The sequence below is a fragment of the Dermacentor albipictus genome, chromosome 8, assembly GCF_038994185.2.
Source record: "Dermacentor albipictus isolate Rhodes 1998 colony chromosome 8, USDA_Dalb.pri_finalv2, whole genome shotgun sequence".
In the NCBI taxonomy this organism is placed as follows: Eukaryota; Metazoa; Arthropoda; class Arachnida; order Ixodida; family Ixodidae; genus Dermacentor; species Dermacentor albipictus.
The window spans coordinates 20,163,815-20,186,402 of NC_091828.1; the positions used below are offsets into that span (position 1 = coordinate 20,163,815).

General features: G+C 44.9%; 1 protein-coding gene and 1 pseudogene across 3 annotated transcripts in view; one reads left to right on the plus strand and one right to left on the minus strand.

Annotated features, from left to right (window-relative positions):
* Positions 1-19,460, minus strand: part of LOC135919578 (uncharacterized) — a 58,647-nt gene extending 39,187 nt beyond the window's left edge. For all 3 annotated transcript variants that reach the window (XM_065453498.1, XM_065453497.1, XM_065453496.1), the window contains exon 1: positions 19,224-19,460. In XM_065453498.1, coding sequence (XP_065309570.1) covers positions 19,224-19,428 — 205 coding nt within the window. In that variant the 5' untranslated portion in view covers positions 19,429-19,460. The remainder of the gene's footprint in view (positions 1-19,223) is intronic.
* LOC135919597 (U2 spliceosomal RNA) lies at positions 17,377-17,556 on the plus strand (annotated as a pseudogene).
* Positions 19,461-22,588: the final 3,128 nt, after the last annotated feature.

Below are 22,588 nucleotides of genomic sequence, written 5' to 3' on the forward strand. Positions count from 1 at the left end.
TTAACATAGAAGATCCTTTCAAAACAAAAAACTCCAATGATGAGGAAGAATGTTTGCAGTCTTGCAGTACCGTAAGTAATTTTCCTCGGATGATATGTTAAGGATATTTTCTATTCTATCCCACACAAGGAGTTGTTTTTAGCTGTTCAGGCATGTATTGAAAAGAAAGGCACTTTTCCGTTTCACCATTCTGTGGGCACGTCAGTTGAGAATTTCATTAGGCTTTTGGAGTCTTAGTTGCATGCTAGTTCAGTTTGAAGATAGGGTTTATGTTCAGAAGAAGGGCATCTGTATTGGGACCTGTGTAGCACCTATCTTAAGCAATATTTTTCTCTCGGCCATTGATAGCATATTGAATAGCGTGCGTGACAAAAAGAAGGTATTGAAAGTATTTAGATACGTAGATGATTTCCTAATTGTGTTAGACAGGATCCTTCAGGCCGTCAAGAAACTGTCAAAGAGATTCTGGAGCTTTTTGGAAAATATAGCCATGGTTTGGAATACACCTGTGAATTACTAAAAAACAATGAGTTACAGTTTTTAGACCTCGAGCTCAACCTAGCAGCAGAAGTGCACTGGAAGTACCACCACCGAGCGCAAAAAGAGCTCTCATCTTATGAGTCAGCCCACTCTAAGACCGTAAAAAGAGCGATAGCTACAGCGGCATTGGAATCCGCTGCCAGGAAATCATGTAAGCATGGTATACGAAGAAGCTTCCAACTGCAGAATGAAAGGCCAGAAGAGGCGGTGCTCCCACAGACAGCTTTAACTTCATTAGTGGAGTCCGTGCTCCGGAAGATAAAAGGTAAAGGAAGAAAAAATGCGCAAGAACGAGTCGAGCGGTTCCTCAGAGGACCAGGTGCTACAAAGAAACCTGCCTCAAAGGCAACATGACGAGGTAAAGCTGGCTCCGAGGAATGCGACTTATTATTCAACGCGAGTTTTTAACAGATCCCAAGAGAATACACCAGAATGGGTAAACTGTGCTTGAACTGCTTTAGAAGTGGACATTTTGTCGCACAATGTCGTCTACCGCCAACTGCAGAATTTTTGAAGTGACAGGAAGAATTTGAGTCCATCAGTCCAAAACAGCAGGGAAACGATCAACTGGTGACGCCAATGCCTGCGAGCAGTCATCAGTGATTGAGCAGGTGTCTCGTGTTGCTGAAGGGGGGTATTTTTTCCTTTCCTGTCATCATCAACGGCCAAACGTTTAAAGGCATCTTGGAGTCTGGGTCTGTTGTTAAGAGTTTGATAACTACAAGACTGATTGAGAGACTCAAACTATTGGGCCTTTGTCTCTGCGTTTGGTAGAAGCAAGCGGCCTTCACTGGGGAAAACTTGGGTCAACTCAAAACTGTTGTAGCAGTTGACGGCCAGACATTTCAGCATGTATTTGTCGTGGCTACGAGGTTACCTCGTGACGGAGTGCTTCTAGGCGACGACTTCCTACGGGCCTCAAGTGCCGTCATCGACTGGTGTTCGCCAAGCTTTGCCGTGTCTGTTCCTCAGATGTTACAAAAGGTCCACCTCATTACGGAGCAAGCGCTACGCGCGTTATCACGGTAATTGCAGTGGACTGGCATCGTGTGTGCAGCGACAAATATTGTGTGATGGTCATCACAGGGACAAAGCTCTTGTAAGACCGCTATTCAGTCATTGTGGAGCCCATGGTTGCAAATGCATAAGGACAAGTAGTCATGGTTTTGCTGACGAACGGTTCATCTCAAGCCACCCTGCTTCCATCTCATATGACAATTGGAGTCGTAGAAGAAGCAAGTTGAATACAGGACATTGAACTCTCTCTGGAAGAGTCTGAACAGATCCTCCGAATTTCACGCCTGCCTTGTTCTGAGGACCTTGATAAACCACCACTTTGTGCAGTTGTTGATCCGCATGATCACTCAATCCAAATTGGCGACGTCAACTTCAACATTGGGACAACGTTACCCTCAAGTGAGCTGCAGGTTGTCAAGGAGATGTTAGCGCAACATGCTGTGTGCTTTGCACAATCAAGTACGGATGTAGGCTCCTGCAAAGTTGAGCAACATTGCATTCCAATTGAGGATGCAAAACCGATCTCCCAACAACCTCGCAGATTGTCTCCTGCGCAGCGTGACCTCGTCAAGAGTATGATCAAGGACCTCATCGACGCCAACATAGTTCGGCCTTCTCGGAGTCCATGCACTTCCCCACCTGTGCTATGTGGCGAAGAAAGACAGGACAACGCGCATGTGCGTCGATTATCGACGGCTCAACGCAGCAACTGTAGATATTGTTTACCCCTTTGCAAGGATTGAAGATGCCCTGCAGGCGCTCACCGGGAGCAAGTACTTTTCTGTCACAGTCTTGGTGTCTGGTTTTTATTGGATAGCCATGCATCTAGAAGACATACAGAAGACGGGTTTTGTGACACCTGTGTCTGGTTTTTATTGGATAGCCATGCATCTAGAAGACATACAGAAGACGGGTTTTGTGACACTTCTACAACAACCCCGGTCATGTACTAATTGTGGCCATGCCGTGCCTGCAAACTTCTTAATCTCATCCGCCAACCTAACGTTCTGCCGCCCCCTGCTACGCTTCCCTTCCCTTGGAATCCAGTCCGTAACCCTTAATGACCATCGGTTATCTTCCCTCCGCATTACATGTCCTGCCCATGCCCATTTCTTTTTCTTGATTTCAACTAAGATGTCATTAACACGCGTTTGTTCCCTCAACCAATCTGCTCTTTTCTTATCCCTTAACGTTACACCTATCATTCTTCTTTCCATAGCTCGTTGCGTCGTCCTCAATTTGAGTAGAACCCTTTTCGTAAGCCTCCAGGTTTCTGCCCCGTAAGTGAGTACTGGTAAGACACAGCTATTATGTACTTCTCTCTTGAAGGGATAATGGCAACCTGCTGTTCATGATCTGAGAATGACTGCCAAATGCACCCCAGCCCATTCTTATTCTTCGGATTACTTCCGTCTCATGATCCGGATCCGCCGTCACTACCTGCCCTAAGTAGATGTATTCCCTTACGACTTCCAGTGCCTCGCTGCCTATTGTAAATTGCTGTTCTCTTCCGAGACTGTTAAGCATTACTTTAGTTTTCTGCAGATTGATTTTTAGACCCACTCTTCTGCTTTGCCTCTCCAGGTCAATGAGCATGCATTGCAATTGGTCCCCTGAGTTACTAAGCAAGGCAATATCATCAGCGAATCGCAAGTTACTAAGATATTCTCCATTAACTTTTATCCCCAATTCTTCCCAATCCAGGTCTCTGAATACCTCCTGTAAACACGCTGTGAATAGCATTGGAGATATCGTATCTCCCTGCCTGACGCCTTTCTTTATAGGGATTTTGTTGCTTGCTTTATGGAGGACTACGGTGGCTGTGGAGCCGCTATAGATATCTTTCAGTATTTTTACATACGGTTCGTCTACACCCTGATTCAGTAATGCCTTCATGACTGCTGAGGTTTCGACAGAATCAAACGCTTTTTCGTAATCAATGAAAGTTATATATAAGGGTTGGTTATATTCCGCACATTTCTCTATCACCTGATTGATAGTGTGAATATGATCTATTGTTGAGCAGCCTTTACGGAATCCTGCCTGGTCCTTTGCTTGACAGAAGTCTAAGGTGCTCCTGATTCTATTTGCGATTACCTTAGCAAATAGTTTGTACGCAGCGGACAGTAAGCTGATCGGCCTATAATTTTTCAAGTCTTTGGCGTCCCCTTTCTTATGGATTAGGATTATGTTAGCGTTCTTCCAAGATTCCGGTACACTCGAGGTCATGAGGCATTGCGTATATAGGGTGGCCAGTTTCTCTAGAACAATCTGTCCACCATCCTTCAACAAATCTGCTGTTACCTGATCCTCCCCAGCTGCCTTCCCCCTTTGCATATCTCCCAAGGCTTTCTTTACTTCTTCCGGCGCTACCTTTGGGATTTCGAATTCGTCTAGACTATTTTCTCTTCCATTATCGTCGTAGTTGCCACTGGTACTGTATAAATCTCTATAGAACTCCTCAGCCACTTGAACTATCTCGTCCATATTAGTAATGATATTGCCGGCTTTGTCTCTTAACGCATACATCTGATTCTTGCCAATTCCTAGTTTCTTCTTCACTGTTTTTAGGCTTCCTCCGTTCCTGAGAGCATGTTCAATTCTATCCATATTATACTTCCCTATGTCAGCTGTCTTACGCTTGTTGATTAACTTCGAAAGTTCTGCCAGTTCTATTCTAGCTGTAGGGTTAGATGCTTTCATACATTGGCGTTTCTTGATCAGATCTTTCGTCTCCTGTGATAGTTTGCTGGTATCCTGCCTAACGAAGTTACCACCGACTTCCATTGCACACTCCTTAATGATGCCCACCAGATTGTCGTTCAATGCTTCAACACTAAGGTCCTCTTCCTGAGTTAAAGCCGAATACCTGTTCTGTAGCTTGATCTGGAATTCCTCTATTTTCCCTCTTACCGCTAACTCATTAATCGGCTTCTTATGTACCAGTTTCTTCCGTTCCCTCCTCAGGTCTAGGCTAATTCGAGTTCTTACCATCCTGTGGTCACTGCTTAGATTTAGGTGCACGTTAAAGAACCCAAGTGGTCAAAATTTCCGGAGTCCTCCACTACGGCATGCCTCATAATCAGAAAGTGGTTTTGGCACGTAAAACCCCAAATATTATTATTATTAACCTGCAGCGAATGGCTTGTGCGAAAGGGCCAGCAAGACAAGCAAGCAGATGATTGCATGACTACCACCGAAGGAAAAAGGTGGGCAGATGTACTCCAATATGTTGTATTTTGCTACAACACCGGGTACCAGGACACGGTTCGCCAAACTCCATTCTCCTTGGTTTATGGTAGAGATCTAGTGCTTCCACTAGACGTTGTCTACAGCCGACGAGAACTTGAAGAACCGAAAGAAGAGTCCAGTTATGGCGCCGTAGTGCACGAAAGAGTGCAAAGAGCTAGAGAGCTCGCAGCCGCGTAGATCAGACTTGCGCAACAAAAACTGAAGGACTACTTCTACCACCACCGCAAGGACGTTGTGTTCAAAACAGGACAACCAATGCTTCTTAAAGCTCCACCGTCTTGTGTTAAATCGATCACGTGGTATAACCACCATCACAAGACAGTGAACAAGACTGTCTCCCATGAATTGCGAGATCAAACTCACCGATAACATGAGAACAGACATTGCGCATGTGGAAAAATTGAAGCCCTACCTGAGCCCAATTTCCGAGATGGACCAACCTCGTGCTTCGGACTGAGCAGTACATGTAACAGACGCAGGGTGGGTGCAGTGCAGTGAGTGACGTAGTATAGTGCCAGTGATTGTATTTACTTTTCGTGTGTGAAAATGGGACGACAATGCTTGCCCGTGTAAATAGCTAAGTGTTAAGGAAATAATTTCTGTTTTACCATCGCGAATGTTATGTGTTGTGTATTTACGTTGTATGCAGTCGGAACGACTTATCTCAAAACCTGGGCATGTCACGAGTCTACAGAAACTGACGGTCACAGCAGCATGCCACAGCGTCTTTTGTAGTCTGAAAGTGTTTTGAAGTTGAAATTTGTTTTTAAGTGCCCAACGGCGCTTTCTGCAGTTCAATGCGATGAGACACGGCGTGCGTAAACAACAGCTGTTCCCGGCTGGTTGCTCAGCGCCGTGTGTTGTCGCATGTCTCTTCTATGTTCGTGTCGTTCTGCCTGCGCTACAACTTACAAAATGATATATCAACAAGTGCCTCGCCGTATATGCAGCATTTGGAATGTGGCTGCAGCGAAGTCGTCGTGTCAGCCCAACGAGCTCCTCGCGCTACCCATGCTCGGCGTGAGCTTCTGGAGAAATCATGTGTGTGTATTGCCAGTGATTGCTCCCAAGGGGTGCCTGCTAGTTACCATATTCTTACACCATACGCAGCAACAAACACCAACCCGAAAGCCCATGTCGGCCCCTGAAGGAAGCTGCAGATTATCTGTGTGTGATTACTGAACGTGGAATAGAAATTGTGAGATTCAGCCTTAGCGCTAGCCTGGTTTGATCATCGCGACGCGTGTGCTGTTTATATATATATATATATATATATATATATATATATATATATATATATATATATATATATATATATATATATATATATATATATATATATATATATATTCGCGCTTGTGCTGCGTATATACATGCATATAGGCGTCCTCTGATATCTATAACAGCGCAAAAGCCGCCATATCAAATTTTTGAGCAGCTACTGTCATACTAAAAAGATTTTGCGCCAAAGCAACACACACACAAGAAAGACCACACCACGGGTGCTACTTCAACTGTTTAATGAGGGTGAAAGCGCTCGACATATATAGCCCTCCAAAAAACCGCGCACACGTACAAGGCAATATGGAGTAAAAAGTCTTATCAGAGTAGGCGCGATAGAAACTTCAGCTCAGCCTCATAAAACGAAACCGATGTGTCACTAACACAGTTCTTTCTCCTCCGCATCTTTCATCCTCCCCATCCCGCTTCCGTGCGTGTAGGGTAGCAAACCGATCGAGATGAACTGGTTAACCTCCCTGCCTTTTCTTTGCCACCTTCCCTTCCTTCCTTCCTTCCTTCCTTCCTTCCTTCCTTCCTTCCTTCCTTCCTTCCTTCCTTCCTTCCTTCCTTCTTTACTTACTTACTTACTTACTTACTTACTTACTTACTTACTTACTTACTTACTTACTTACTTACTTACTTACTTACTTACTGTAAGTAAATTACCATGAAAAGCAAGGGTTAATACAGGAGCAGTAATGATACAAAGTCCGCAACCTATTTAAGGTTTATTGGTTTCTGTGCAGAGAAAGAAAAGATAATGAAAACAAATTGACACTGTTTATTCAAACCACGCAGTTAATATCATTACGATAGCCTGCACATTTGGTTGGACAAATTTAATGATCGAGGTAAGATAGCCATTCAAGATGCATCGGGAAAGTCACGCTTGAATACCGGCAAGAAAAGAATACAACTAAACAGACCCGCGTTTAGCACAACGTTGAAACTTCGGGTACTTTGCTATCTTGCCATTTGTCCTTTCCGAGCTTACAATTATTTAATCTGATCCGTACGCGGCGGTTTTTACAGCGAAGCTATATACCTTTACTGCCCAAGGAAATTTTCGTGTCGTTGGCGTGGTAAGCAATAAACTCCCCATACATGGGCCAATGCCGAATATAGTGCAATGCCGGGCCGACCCGCGGTGGAGGTGAAGCAGGCGTTAAGCACTCCCCATCACATGTTGGCAGTGTGGGAGAATGGTCACTCACACTCACTCACCTAAATTTTTCCATGCCCCGCACTCACTCACGTTCGCGCTCACATCCACTCACACTAATAACCGCTTACTCACGCTCGCGCTCACCACCACTGACACTCACTGGCACTCACTCGCACTCGCCTCCACTCACACTCACTGGCACTCGCACTCGAACTCATCTGCACTTATACTCACTGGCCTGCACTCGCACTCACTTCCGCTCACACTCTCGTCCACTCACACTCACTCGCACACCCGCCTTTTAGACGAGTGCGAGCGAATGTGAATAAGTGCACTAGAGCGAGTGTGCTGCCCTCTGCCACTCGCAATTCATGTATACTCAGACCGAAGCTTCCGGTTCAGCACCTATTACGTCTGGACTGCGAGAAGGGAGTGTTTTGGGCCCAGTTTTACTTTAATTATACTTAAACAATTTGTCTTTTCGATTACATGGTAACATCCGTCTATTCTCTGACAATTGTTTTTCGTACTGCGAAATTAATTGCAATGGTGATCTCCATGTACAAACTTCTACCTTTGATTGGTGTCACTAGTGGCAGATGAGTCTACATATCCAAAAACTAGTGCTGACAGTAAGTAGAAAGATATATGTATCTGATTTTTACTTACATAATTAATGACACACCTCTCACTTGTGTATTTCAGGGTAAATATTTCGGTGTCACCTTAAAATGCGCTCTCCAACGGGAAACCCAGAATGAATGAATAGAATTTATTGATAGGAAAGACAGAGAAGTCGACCTGAGCTAGTGCGCTCTAGTCTGCTACTCTGCACTGGGGAAGAGGGAAGGGGAATGAAAGTATTGGGACGGATGATGATGATAAGAGAAGTGGTGAGTGCTTTTGTACATGAGACAGTTGTCTCGCTAGAGTCGCTCGTCGAGCTTGGTGTCCTGCAGGAACTTCAACAATACTTTTGTTGCACGCATTGAAATTGCAGTGTCAGGCCATGGGCCGAGGACAGCTTCACAATATAACCTCAAGCGGAAATCCATGTATATGCTGAGTACCAAAGCGACTCATCTTTCTGAAAGGACGCCGCCAACTTGCGCCAGCGGACACAAATCTGTGGTCTACAAAATGCTGGTTAAACCAGTGCTGGAGCACGCCTGTATTGTTTGATTTACGTGCACAAAAGAAGTCATAAGAGCGGCTGCAGCGGAAGGCAGTAAGGTTCATTCATAATAAATACAAGTTAACGAATTCATCGACTGAATTATCAGAAAGAGCCGGTTTATTAACCCTGAAAAGTAGAGCAAAACTAGCACGACTAAAGCTTTTGTTTCAATTTATTCATGGTGAGAAAACCATTGACAGATCCGTACGAAGTTCTTTTAATGGTCCTAGGTCAACAGGCCACGAGCACTCTAGAACACCTAATGAATACGGCTTTAACTCACTTTGCTTTAAATATTCATGTTTCATTTAAACAATTAGGTAACGGAATGAACTTAGGCCTTGCATGACCAACGCTTTATATTTAAGTAACTTGATGACTTCAAGCAGCCGCCACGTTCAACAGCGTTCGCTCGGAGCCTGCCCTTCGTTGATCATCGATGAGGAGCGGCACGTAGACGAGACGACGTAAAACAAACTAGTTTAATACATCGCTTCGGGCCAGCGAACATCGAGCAACAGAGCACCGTATTGTATGCCAGCAACAACAAAAGTTAGGAATGGAGTTCTTATCTAAAGAGCAGTGCGCTCTTTCTTTATATCCCTTACGGTGTTCTGTCTTCATAGCACTGGAGTCTGGAACACATAATTCCAATGCGTCTTTGTGCTAGTGCATAGAAACGTGCTAAACGAAGTCGCACGCACAGCTCCCACATTACCGTTTCCGAAATCTAGCACCAGAACTAGGCCGCACTGATGCCGTCCGACGAATGATTTTTCCATTATCTTGCTGCTCCAGCACTAAGACAACGCTTAAAGATGAATAAGTTCCACGTCGTACCGCACAATTGAAGTTAAATAGCCTCAAGTGACTTGCGTAGAAACAGAACGCTAGAAAACTACAGCGCGTAGCAGACGCCCCTGGCTTTCCACTTCCCGAGCGCAGAAAGCCCACTAGATGAATGCATGGATGTTATGAGCGTCCCTTTTGGAACGGGGCGGTGGGTTGCGCCACCAAGCTCCTGCTCTTACACTGCCTAATGTCCTACCTAGATTAAGAAATAGAAAAAGAAGGAAAGACGATGAGCTCCCACAACCAAATTTCCTGACCCACTATTGTGAACTTTGATATTGTACGTCTACGTTTTTTGTCGTTTCCCTACTTCCACCAATCTACCAACAGCCTCTTACTAATCTCTATTGCGGACATGTTTACTTTTCCACTGCTCTTGCTGAAACGAAGGGCGGCAAGGATTCCAGTGGTGCCTAAATCGACCGCTAGGCAGACGTCTTCACAAAAAAAAACATGCTCCATAGCTTCCATAGCTTTACCGCTGCAAGCACATGCTTCTTCTTCCTTCTTATATCTCGCTTGATAGGTGCGTGTTGTAAGGCCTCCCGATCTTGCTTAGAAAAGTAATGAGCTTCCCTTTGAGTTATCATTAATTGTTTCTTTCCTGATTTCGTTTTTTCCTCTTAATTAGTTACTCATGGCAGGTTTCGTTTCCATTGCCGCCACCCATGAGATTATTTCAGCCTCTCTGACTTTCCGCTTGACGCTCTTTGCTGCTGTGTTGCCCACCCTACAGGCCGCATACTTGTTAGTAAGCTTCCTAGTTCTTTTCCTCAACTCTGAATCAATGTCTTTCCTGTACAGATGCCTCAACACTCTCCCAGCCAATTTACTTTCTTCCATATTCCTCAGTCGTTCTTCATAATCAATTTTACTGCGAGCTTCGCTCACTTCGAAACTAGTCCAGCCCATATCATCCTGCACAACTTCATTTGTAGTCTTCCCGTGAGCGCCCAATGCGAGGCGTCCCACTGACCTTTGATTGCCATCAAGTCCTGATTATACCCCCGATTTAAAGCAAACAACCGCATTTCCAAAAGAAAGTCCTGACCATTACACCTTTCCATACACCGGAGCACATCGTACCTACTGTATCCCCATAGCGTTCTGTGCTTCATCATGGCTGAATTTCTCTTCCCTGTCACTGTTATTGTTTTTCCTGTGTTTCCGTATATCTATTGCCTTCGTTTATCCATATACCAAGGTATTTATATTCTCTTACCCGAGGCATTTCCTGGCCCTGCATTGCCCCTGTCTATTCACTGTTTCCATTAAATAGCATAACACCTCATTTTTAACACTAAATTTTAAACCTAAATTATTGCCTTTTTGTCCAAAGATATTAGCCAAACGTTGAAAATAACTCTGCTTATTAGCTACCAACACAATATCGTCCGCATAAAATAAACCATGAAGCTGCGGCTCTACTACTCTGCCTGCCTGTTTGTATGAGAGATTAAACCCCATATTAAGGGGGGGGGGGGGGGGGAGGGCTTCCTACTAGCACCCTCTCCATCTTCACCATGTACATCAGAAACAGCACTGGGGATAAAAGGCACCCCTGCCTCAGTCCCTTGCTGATATCAACGTTCTCGCCGCTCCTCATCCCTTCCCATTCAACGCAAACGGTATTTTCTAAGTAAATCTCTCTGAAAAGCTGTAGACAACCGTCGCCTAAGCCTTCCCCTTCCAGAATATTGTGCAAGATGTTGCGGTCTACGTTGTCATAGGCTCCTGTAATGTCTAAAAAGGCCACATATAACGGTCTGCTTTCTACTCTTGATATTTCGATACAGTGAGTAACAACAATTAAGTTATCATCTAAACGCCTACCTATTCTGAAGCCATTCTGAAGTTCACCCAAAATGCCATTATTCTCTGCCCATGCTTGCAGCTTTAATTTGATTGACTGCATTGCTAGCCATTATATTACCTATGTAAAGGTCAATGGTCTATACGAGTGAATTCTTTCTCCCCCTTACCTTTAGAAATTAAATTCATTCTACTTTGTCGCCAACTGTCTGGTATTCGTCTGTCTTTTGAAGTATTTTCCACTGCCTTCACCAGACCTTGCTTACTTTTTGGTCCTAGTTCATTTATCAGCCTAACGGGAACCTCGTCCAGCCCGGTGGCTGTGCGCTTGGGAAATTTCTCTTCCGCTTTCTTCCAGTTGAATATAGTCAGCACCAGCTCCTTTTCCACCAGGGTCTCTTTCATGCTCTTTTTTTCTTGAAATGCAACCTCGTCATTGCCTTGGAAATATTCGGCAGTTATTTTTCGGATGTAATTTATTGCCGCTTCCCTTTACAGTTTGTTTCCATCTTCGTCTAGGATATGTTGTTCTATTGTTGTTGACTTCCTGCCTATTAATTTCATGTTGTTCGAAAATATTCTTGATGCGGCCTTCATTTTCTCACGTATTTCTGACAGCCAACGTTCACTTTCACCTTTTATCTTTGCTTGCACCAGTATTTAAACCACACACTTTTCTTCACGGTATATTTCCCATTTACTGGCTACTTCACCTTGTGGCAACTGCGCCTTCTTTGTCTGCCTGTGCTCTAGGGATGCTTTCTGTCGTTCGGCGATCGCTTCTCGTATCTCCTTGTTCCACAAGCTTTTTGGTTTCATTTTTCCTTTCCAACGAGCATGTTGTTTCTCTCCGTATTTCTGTCGTTATTACACTTAGCTCACTATACTCCCACTCACTATTTGGCCATTTGCCTACTTCTTCCTCGACGTACTCTAGTGACTACATTTGTTATTTGTTCAGCGTTCAAATTTGGAATGGCCATTTTGCACTCCTTGCTCTCTTTCCCAACTGCATATCCGATTTTCAAGATGATGCGTTTATGGTCACTCCCTATGCTGCTATACCCTTCCTCATCAATGACCATTTCTCTCAACTTATCATGAATACCTTCTGTCATCAGACAATACTCAATGGTCGATTGCCGGTTTCCCACTTCCCACGTGATCTGCCCTTCACACTTAGGCTTTGTGTTCACGATAACGAGGTTATGTTGCTTGACTTCCCGTTGTTGTCGGTATAGCCATCTAAATCCTGTATGTGGGCATTCATGTCACCTAATAGGACAACTTCAGCACCACTCCCGGAACCCTTAATATCAGCGTTTATGCATTCCACTGACTCTTTATTCTTCTCTGTGCAATTATTTCCGCTCCACATATACGTAACGCCCAGCCAAGTTTTTTTCCCCACTCATTGTACCTGATAACGAAAGATGCTCTTGACATTTTCAATTTACTCTTTTCCATTTGGCTCCCTGATGGATGAACATTCCGACTCCCCCTCCCTTTCTTTCCGACTTAGTTCTGTTGCACCCTTCCCAAACATAATTCCCAGTCACTGGCGGCTCGTCTGAGTCCCTAAAGTGCGTTTCGGTAACCGCATACATCCCTATTCGTTCTCTAACTCCTTCTCTATATCTACCCACTTTTCCTTTCTTCTGCCGCCCTGCATGTTTATGTAGCCTATTGCATGGCGAGCTCTCTTTCTTTCTTTCCTCCTTATTCTGTTATTGACGGCTATGATATACTGATATTCCCTTAGGGGGCCTTCCTCATTACTACCTACTCTGGCCTCCTGTGCGCCCGTGGGCCCCCTTAAAAAGCAACAGCGCGACCAGCCAGTCGCCAGCCCACTTCTCCTGCAAGCCTGTAATTAAGTGGTTCTCGTCTCGTTGAAAACCACCACACCTTCTCACTTCCCTGTTTACTTCGACAACCTCGAAGCCTTTCTATCGGCTCATTTTCCGTGTCGCCTCATTAGCAGCCTCTATACGGCTCTTTGTTACTGACTGTCACGTACAGGCCCCTCCGGCACCGTGCACACCACGATCTGCACCTGAGGGGACCGCTCGCGCAAGTCGTCCACCCCCTTCGCCAAGCGCTGGACCAGTCCTGTCCCTTCCCTGTTTAGGACGTAATCTAGCCCACCTGCTACTATGACAAGGTTTTGCTCTTCCCGGCCCTTTGGCGCCTTCTGCAAAGTTTTTCCCATGCCTGATTTTGAATGTGTCTGCGCTTTGCGCTCGCGCTAACAGTTGCAACTCAGGCGAAGCGTAACATTAGCTATCGTGGAAATTAGTGTACGTACATGCTGAACAGTTTCTGTGAACAATTTTTTTAAACCTGTTTCCGGGTTTGGTTGAATAATGTGATCGCATCATCGCGCATCCTGTCATTGTATTTTTCGCGATTTCTATCTTTTACTGATACCAAGGGTACTGCTGCTAATAATTTGATGTACTAATTCTGCTAGTGTTTTAGTGTCTTCCATTTTATAAATTACTTCCTTTGTACTTCCTTTGTATGTATATGTATGCCTGCCCTGCAACCATCTCCTGCGAGATCGGCAGTATTCCTAAAAGAATAAATAAACGCTACGCGACTTCCGTTCGCCTGCTTGAGCGCATTAAATCCGCGCTTTTTTCGTTGCAGGAAAGGAAATATTTTTCCACCCATGGCCAGCTTAACAACGAGGATTCAACGGAAGGCTATTCGCACAATAAATGCCGCGGACACGGCAAAACTGAATAAACTGTAGCAATGTGGTACGTGCAAGTTTCGCAGGGCTGGAGAAAGTGACCTGGCTTCCAAACACTTCCCACTAGCAACAGACAGCCAACACAACGCGACAAAAAAAAAGGCGAAGAAACGCAGATATTCTCCTCAAATGCGCTAAAGTCACTTGCTTCGGGCAGATTAACAGCGCTCTCTCATTGTTTCTCAAGTATTACACAATATAAAACAGGATAAGAACACATGCGCGAACCGTAGAACTTATTATTTAATGTCTCAACTCGCGAAACTCTATGGAAGCAGCCCTGCGCCTCCAGTGCAAGCGAGTATCAAGTGACGAAAGGAAGTCCGCAAGGCGTTTGAGATGAGGATATATGTCTCTACGCTTAGTTTTTTTTTTTTCAGTCCTGAAGAAACTAGTTATTTGGAACATCTTGCAAATTTCATTTCTCTTTGCTACTAAAGCAATTTTGGGCAGAAATATCACAAACATGATGAACAGCCCAGAATATCCGTAATCCTATAATTTACACCAGTAGTGCAAGAAAGGATAAGGCGTACAGGCACGAACACAAGAGAAGTGGACAACACGAACGCCGACTATCAACTCAAGGAAGCACTGAGGCGAAAAAAGAAAGAAGACACAAAACCCACCTACGCATGCTCTGGAATGGTAGCACAACGTGTCAGTCGAGTACACGTGCCGGTCTACGTGACAGATAACTGTTAAGGTAATTGATCTCTTCCTTACGTAAGGTAACCGAAGGCTGACTCACGCACGCACTTCCTCCATTATTGATATGCCATGCCTCGGCCATGAGACCCGTAACTTCACTCCTGTGCCTGTACGATATCGCGCATTCATCTAACTCAGGCGTGCAATTACAGTCTTGGCAGTCTTGGCAATGTAAGGAAAGGTTAGAAGGCAATCCACCGGTTAACGTCCTCTTATGTTCGATTAGCCCCCGATTGATACAGCGCCCCGTTTACCCTACGTAGAAATGGCCACGACTAAAGGGAACTGTAAATACCACACCCATACGACAATCAGTAAAATTGTCCTTGATGTGCTTCACTAGACAAATATCTGTTCTTTCTTTCCTTTCACCTGCTCCTTCTACCTCTGCATAGCAGCGCATATTTTACCTAGCTTATCGGAAGCAGTGAAAACAACATTAACACCACATCTGCTTGCAACTTTTTGAGCCTGTGCGATAGAGAATGAACGTACGGAATACCCACTACTCTTTTCTTACGGGTTGCAGAATAAATCACCTTTCCCTTCTTTAGATCACTATCATCGTCATCACGGACCAAGTACGACACCATCGCAACGCAGCGAGAAAAAAGCCGGAGTTCATGATCGAGAACGGCGAATCAGAAGTAACGCGCTAGAAGTACCCGTCGGATGATGAATACGACATCCCTCCAGAGTATGAGGTGGAGTTCGTCTACGAACGCGATGCGGAAATGTATTGTCAACACCGTGGTGCTGCTCGGAAAAGTACTGTCATTTCTCGGAAATGAGGTGCCATCGCGCTGAAAAGTGATGTCATCGCGAACTCCGCAAATAAAACTCGGCTGGGAGATCGCAATAGAGCCGGTTTTTCGTCTTGCTTTGTTCAACCTCACAAGCAGCAACATTACACTCGGAAACATAACGCAGCAGCACTGAACTAAACAACATGTTGCCGCACCACTAAACTCAGCGACATCACTCAGCGACATCACTCAGCGACATGTAATGATCTCGCATTTACACATCATAATAATTACTCAGGTGTCACCATAGTTCTTTTTTCGTTTACTTTCAATATCAGGTGTTAAGTACACTGAACACTGTATCCCAAATAAACATGTAAAAGTCTGTTGTTTTATTCGCGGGAAGGGGACATGTATAATGAATCCAATTACTAGATTTCTTTTCTTCTCTCTGTCCCACAGTCATCGTGAATTAAAATCCCTTATTGTAATTGCACAAATACGCCACCTGTCGTGGCGTCTACGTAACGAGCGACATATCACTGCCATTCGTATAGAAGCAAAGCGCCTGTGACGCAGTAAACGTTATCAAAACGTGCTAAGCTTTGGAATGAAATAATACGCAACACAGACAAGAAAGTGCTGCAGGTGTTAGGCCTTTGCGTAGACAGAAGGCAACGAAGGGAGCAACGACACTACTGGCTCACCAAAAACGTCGACCTCTAATGAGGAAAAAGAAACGCTGAAGAAAGGCCCCGACGTAGAGTAAGCGTATAGGTCAATAAAACTTCTTGCTTAGCAAGTTGCTTCATGATGCATTATGAACAAAGCATTATGAACCAACTAACCCAGCAGTAAGTTTTTATGGTAACCTGTGTCTTTGGCTCCGTCACAACAAAATGCGATTCAGTTTTGCTGGTAATGAATCAACCATAAGCCCGAGCGGACACTCAATTTCCGTAACGTCACGACGGCGTCCTGGTGCGGGAACTTCAAGGTGGCGTGGCCACCCGTCCTTCTTTATTGCATTTTCACTGCCCTCACCAGAGAGGGGAGGGGGGGATGCTCCTTCCACGGTAAGACTAGCTTTTTTGTGCATTCTAAGTTAAAAGTATGTTACTTATATAGCCGAACTTGGTTTTCCCTTTAAGAGATACCATTACCTAGGCAGCTATGCTATCCAAATACATGGCAACAGAGCAATATTTTTTCTTGGCAACCACTCCACAAATGTTCATGAGGTTTGGTGCATTCAAAAGAAAAAGTTGGCTTAGTTATTATAGGAAGAGTACTTTTTTTATTTAGGCTATAGTGTTTTTTTTTTTACTTCTAGAAGGTCTAAAAACTAAAAAAAAAACTCGGGGAAATATTTTTTTTTAATTTTAGCAAACGAAGTGCAACAACGTGTGATGGGCTGAAACGATGCGCTGGAAGAGCCAGGCCAGTTCGTTTTAAAGTACGTGCAAAATCAAAGTTGCAAGGAACGTAACGCAAAAGATTCCATTACTTTATTGTTTAGCGCAGTTGCTTTCGAGGGGCAGTAATTGGTAACAGGAAACAATTACATTCTTGGCTGAAACAATTGTGATTGTAACCGGTTGCAGTTTTTCTGTGTACAAGTCTGAGCTGTACACACTAGAATATTTTTAATACAGCAGTAACAGCACACTTTCGGACCAGCACACTGCAAGGAAATGATAACCAAGATATTGGTAGCGTAAGGGGTCAAAGTGTAGTTTCTGAACGCATGGTTGATTCAAAATGCAAAAAAAGAAATGATGAGTCATTTCAATCTGTGAAGAAGGATGAGCAGAGAAGCTGTTTAGCAATACGATACAGAGGGGACGCATTATTTTGAACAAGGGAACGAACTCATTCACTGTGATCTTTACACACATTCGTGTGGACGACGGGGCTTGCCGCCCCGAGGAGGCGGAGGAAACTAGACAGGCGTGATGTTTGTGACGTTTCGACGGCAGCGCCACCATGGGAGAGTGGAAGGAAGTGAAAGTAGATACACAAGCGCTTGGAACGCTAACAAAGAGAGGGCGGTGCGAACGTAGACATGGCCGACGCGGGTCAAAGTGGGGTGTCTGTTCTTATCAGCTCAATATCTGATACGGGTTCTATTTGCACCCAAGATACTAAACTTACTTCTGCAAGTGGGAGGAGTGCTTGAAGCCTGTTTCAGCTCCACCACGGGTACACCCGGTATTGTACTATCTCTGGGATCGGCCCACGGTTTTCGCACATGCAGAACAAAAGTGCACGGAACCCTAGCCATAAACAGCTTCGCTGTAAAAGCTTCCGTTATTTCGTATGCCAAGTATACCAAATTCCCACAAGATGCGGGCGCCTATGCATTGGCCAGACGGTGCAATGTTTGAATATACGACTTAGGGATCATAAGAATTATTTAGGCACAAATTATGATTCACCTTTGGCCGCACATTCCGAGTCGTGCAATCGTTTGCCTTTGTTTCATCAAATGATTGTTTTGTTTCGGCATAAGAATAATTTAGCACGCGAAATAGTATTATCTATTTTTCATTTTGGATGCCGGCGATACGTGCATTAGTGTGGTTTGTGTACCTGTATCGCGGATAGAGAAATTTTCTGGAGACGGGATGAGGCTTGCATTTGTGATTTGGTCATCACTTTCAACTTTCTGACGGCTGTGCCATACGTCCTGTTTCATTTTCATTGAGCTGCATTATTTTTGAATATCCGCATGCAAAGAGCGGTCTTTGTTAATGTTGGCGATTGCGCAGTTCTGTTGCCTTTACGTACGTGTTTTTCCTTCAATGAAATGTTAGTTGCGAGTAAGCGCTAGTGTACTCCCTTTTTTTTATGCGAAAGCATCAAATGGCTATTGAGCGAAAGAGCCGGCGTCCGGCGTCTGTAGCAGCGAAACGGCACCTAAATTCCCATTGGCTGCGACGCCACGGTGAGAGCGCGCCTTGGCGGAGTCTCGGTCATCATCATCATCATCATCATCATCATCCTGGTTATGCCAACTGCAGGGCAAAGGCCTCTCCCATACTTCTCCAACAACCCCGGTCATGTACTAATTGTGGCCATGCCGTCCCTGCAAACTTCTTAATCTCATCCGCCCACCTAAGTTTCTGCCGCCCCCTGCTACGCTTCCCTTCCCTTGGGATCCAGTCCGTAACCCTTAATGACCATCGGTTATCCTCCCTCCTCATTACATGCCCTGCCCATGCCCATTTCTTTTTCTTGATTTCAACTAAGATGTCATTAACTCGCGTTTGTTCCCTCACCCAATCTGCTCTTTTCTTATCCCTTAACGTTACACCTATCATTCTTCTTTCCATAGCTCGTTGCGTCGTCCTCAATGTGAGTAGAACCCTTTTCGTAAGCCTCCAGGTTTCTGCCCCGTAGGTGAGAACTGGTAAGACGCAGCTGTTATGCACTTTCCTCTTGAGGGATAATGGCAACCTGCTGTTCATGATCTGAGAATGCCTGCCAAACGGTAGTCTTGGTAATCCTAATCAAAACGCGCCAAGCGTTTCAACGCGCTCGCTTGGCGGCGAGGAGTTCATCATAAGGACCGCTCAGCGGCGTTCAATTGGGCAATAATGCTTTCGCATTCACAACTCGTAAGAAGTGCTTAGGTGTCCTCAGATTTTATTCGGCTTCGTATGCGTTGATTGCGCTCTCCTACTGCACTATGGAAGGGTTTGGGTACCGGCTAGTTGGCATTCCATTGTAAACGTCACTTAGAGTGCGTACATAGACAGGGACCAAAATAACGACGAAGACAAGCGCTGTCTTCGTCGTTCTTTTGGTCCCTGTTTGTGTACGCGGCCTGTAAGTGATGTTCGCAATGCACTGTGGAACCTTACCGACTCGGCCAACCTTGCATACGGATTTCTCAGTTCTCTTCCTTACCGTGCCGGCCGTCAGCGGACGAGCGGTGCCGGTGGCCGTGCGTGGAAGCGACCTCACTGTCCCAGGCGCCGCTGCTGCTGGGCGGCGACGAGGAGCGACGGCCCGAAAAGTGTCGCAGCCACGAGGACATGATGTCGTCGGTGGCCTCGGACAGCGAGGTGCGAGAAAAAGTCGCCGCTGCGAATCGCCTCGCCATGGCTGCCATCGCTTCTTTTTCTTCCGCACGGCACGAAGCCCCCTCGTGGGATTTCCTGCGACAATCTGAGAGTGCCCTGGCAACCACACCGATGTCTAACTCGGAGAGAATTTTCGTAAGTGTACCAGCCGACACGGCACCCTCAGTATCTTGTGGCGTCCCTGCAGAGATTAACTACTTTCTATATTGCAGTCTCTCGGGAGCTGTGCTTTGGGGCGTCGGGGCACAAACAGCAGGGGCACTGCGGTTCTGTGGACGTAATTCGCGCTGGATTCTTAGGTTGTCACGTGTTTCTGCTTCAGCACCATGTACACTCGGGCCACCCACGAAGCTACACTCGGACGGCGACGACAGGAACTAGGAGTCATTTAATAAGCGAGTGCTTCTTATTCGCTCTGTCCTTATAACCGGATGACGATGCAAGTTGATCGATCACAACAAGGACGCCCATGAGTTACGTAATTGTTTCCGTCTCACTACTGACCGACCCGGGCGGTGTTCTTCTTTTTTTTTTGTCGTACTGATTTTGCTCGCACTAAAGGAGAATCTTGCCGAGGTGTTTATCCTATTACGAGGGACCTCCTTTGAACACGGTAAATACGGATAAATCAAAAATGGCGCGCCGTTCTCTCTACTGCACTCGCAGCCTCCGATGAAACCAGTAGGTCTAGGGCCTAGCTCGTTGATCATTCATGGCCGTTGCCGGTTACGAAGAGGCAACCATTCGCAATTAAACGCTTATTTTACAAAGAAGCTGTTTAAGCGACTGGAAGTGTTCAAAGACGTTGTAGGCCACTTTTCACAGTTTTATGAGACAACTATATTACTCATAAAGTTTGTATTTCACGCAAATGTCAATAATAGGTGAAATACGCATGGAAATTTCAAGTGTGTGCTTCATTTAGGGGATAAATGAAAATTGCTAAACCGTTGAGCTCGGCGCATTTAGAAGGGTTAGATGAAACTCTTCAAACGTACTCCGCTTTCCTGGTAGGACCAAAAACGCCAGATAGCTCGTAATATGAGAAAATAGAGGCCGCTCTATATATGGATGACATTTACTGAAAGTATGCGGTCTGTATGGTAATTGCATGCTTGGTAAAACAATAACCGAGTATTCGTCTTCACCAAATTTTTATGCAGAGTTCCAGGCAGGCAGATGCTTTTCCCAGGTCTCCTAGGTGAACTACGCGAGACGCGGTATTTATATCTGGTTGAAGTATGAAGCCTGTTGTGAGTAATGTGCGATAAATTTTAGTCTATGTTAGTTACCGCCTTTGTAGAAAGTTACTTATTGAAGCGTGCCAGGGTGTCGCGCTGCCCTTTGCCCCAGCGTTTCAGGGTCGTAAAACAACTGTGCAAGACACCAATTTCAAGCTCAGCAAACATAACGGAGATATTACATTTACTTAGTGGCAACACTTTCACGTTTTTAAGCCAAACGCAAACGTAGCAACATTCTCGTTTCTTCCCTAATTTCATGCGCCATCAGACGTTCGTAGTTGGCTTCACCGCTGCCGTCAGTGAACTGAACAAGCAGCTTACTCCTATTTGGTAAAAATAAGCTGCACGCTATGAGTACCTTGTAGAAGAAGTTTAACGTGCGTGGATTTATTACGGTCTTCCCAATAAAGTACATATTCTAGATCTCAGGAGCGTTATGTGTGTGTTTTACAAGGTGCGCAATATTTAGCCTGCTGCCATGGCCTAACTACGAAAACCACCAAGAGCAAATTTAATGAACACGCGGAGAACGCTATGGCGAATTCGTGCGCCATGTTAAATTCAAGAGGATGGACAACAACCTTCGGGAAAAATTCTATTAACAAGTACATGGAAGCGTTAAATGGCCCCTTTACGATAAGTTTCGCAGTATCCTGAAAGAACACTAGTTCACAAGAACTTCATATTTCTCAGAAATAAGGGGCAAGCTATGGGATATGCGTTGGCGAAATTCCATGTGTTTCTGCTAACTACATATGCGATATAATACGTATTCATGCACTCCTAAGGGCATAGGTTGAGAGGCGCAAAACTATCATTCAGCCTTGGCACAGCTGCGAAGGCCACCAAGATTTCTACTTAAGAAAATGGAGCTTATTAGTACGGCAAAAATGCGCGGACAATTAAATGCGTGTACATCAAATACAGCTTGCAAAATATTTCTTCAGCAAGTGTTAGAAAATATCACACAACCTCCATCAACTATACGTTTCCCAATCTCCCGAGAGAACCTTGCTTTATGCCGAATTGATATTTAAGAAATATGACATACATATGTGTTGCAACGCGTCACGAAATTGGAACATATCAACCTTAAGATCATTGAATAAAATTACTGAAGTGTCACTTATTCTCTATTTTCATACGTAATACGAGGTTCATAGTTGGCTTCTCCGGTGTCCTCTATAAACGAAACAAGGCACATTGTTTATATTTGGCAAAAATAAGGGGCATATTATGGGTATTAAATAGGCAAAGCCCTCAACGTTTGAGGGATTATTTTGAATTTTGCAATAAATAACGTGTTAAAGTGCTACAAAGCGTTACGAGAGTGCTTTACGAGTGGAGTGAAATTTCGCCCGCTGCCCTGGCGTGACTGCGGATGCTACAAATTCAAATTTAGAAAACACGCAGGTAACGCTGTGTCAGATTTATGTGCGAAGCGAAATGCATATGGATCATTTAAAAATTTTGGAGGAAGCTTAAGCTTCGCCTTTCAGAGTGGAACGCGATGGCATTCGAAGATCCCCAACTGCTTCTCACGCTTCCCGGCAACTGCAGCTTATGCAACCGTAATGTTTACCGGGAAACGCTGGCGGTGAACGCTATGCACGAAAGCGGGTATTCTGGTAGAAGCGCGACCTCTTGCGTGGGCCGATCCCGGAGGTAGCGCACAGCCACGCCAAAGAGATTGCATCATTTTCAGGTTTCCGTCAATGTTTCGCACTTTTAATCTTTCCGTCTGAGAAGATTCAACATAGAAGGCATGCGCTGCCGGTGTTTTGTGTCGTGACATTTGTTCGTGGGCTGTCATCCTCAAAATTCCGAAGAATAGCTTTGTCAAGAATTTAATACGAGGCACGGGAAACTTTAGTCATATAATGTTGGGGCAACATAACCCGTATATAACGCCTGTCATACAGCAAGGCGTGGCATATACATATAC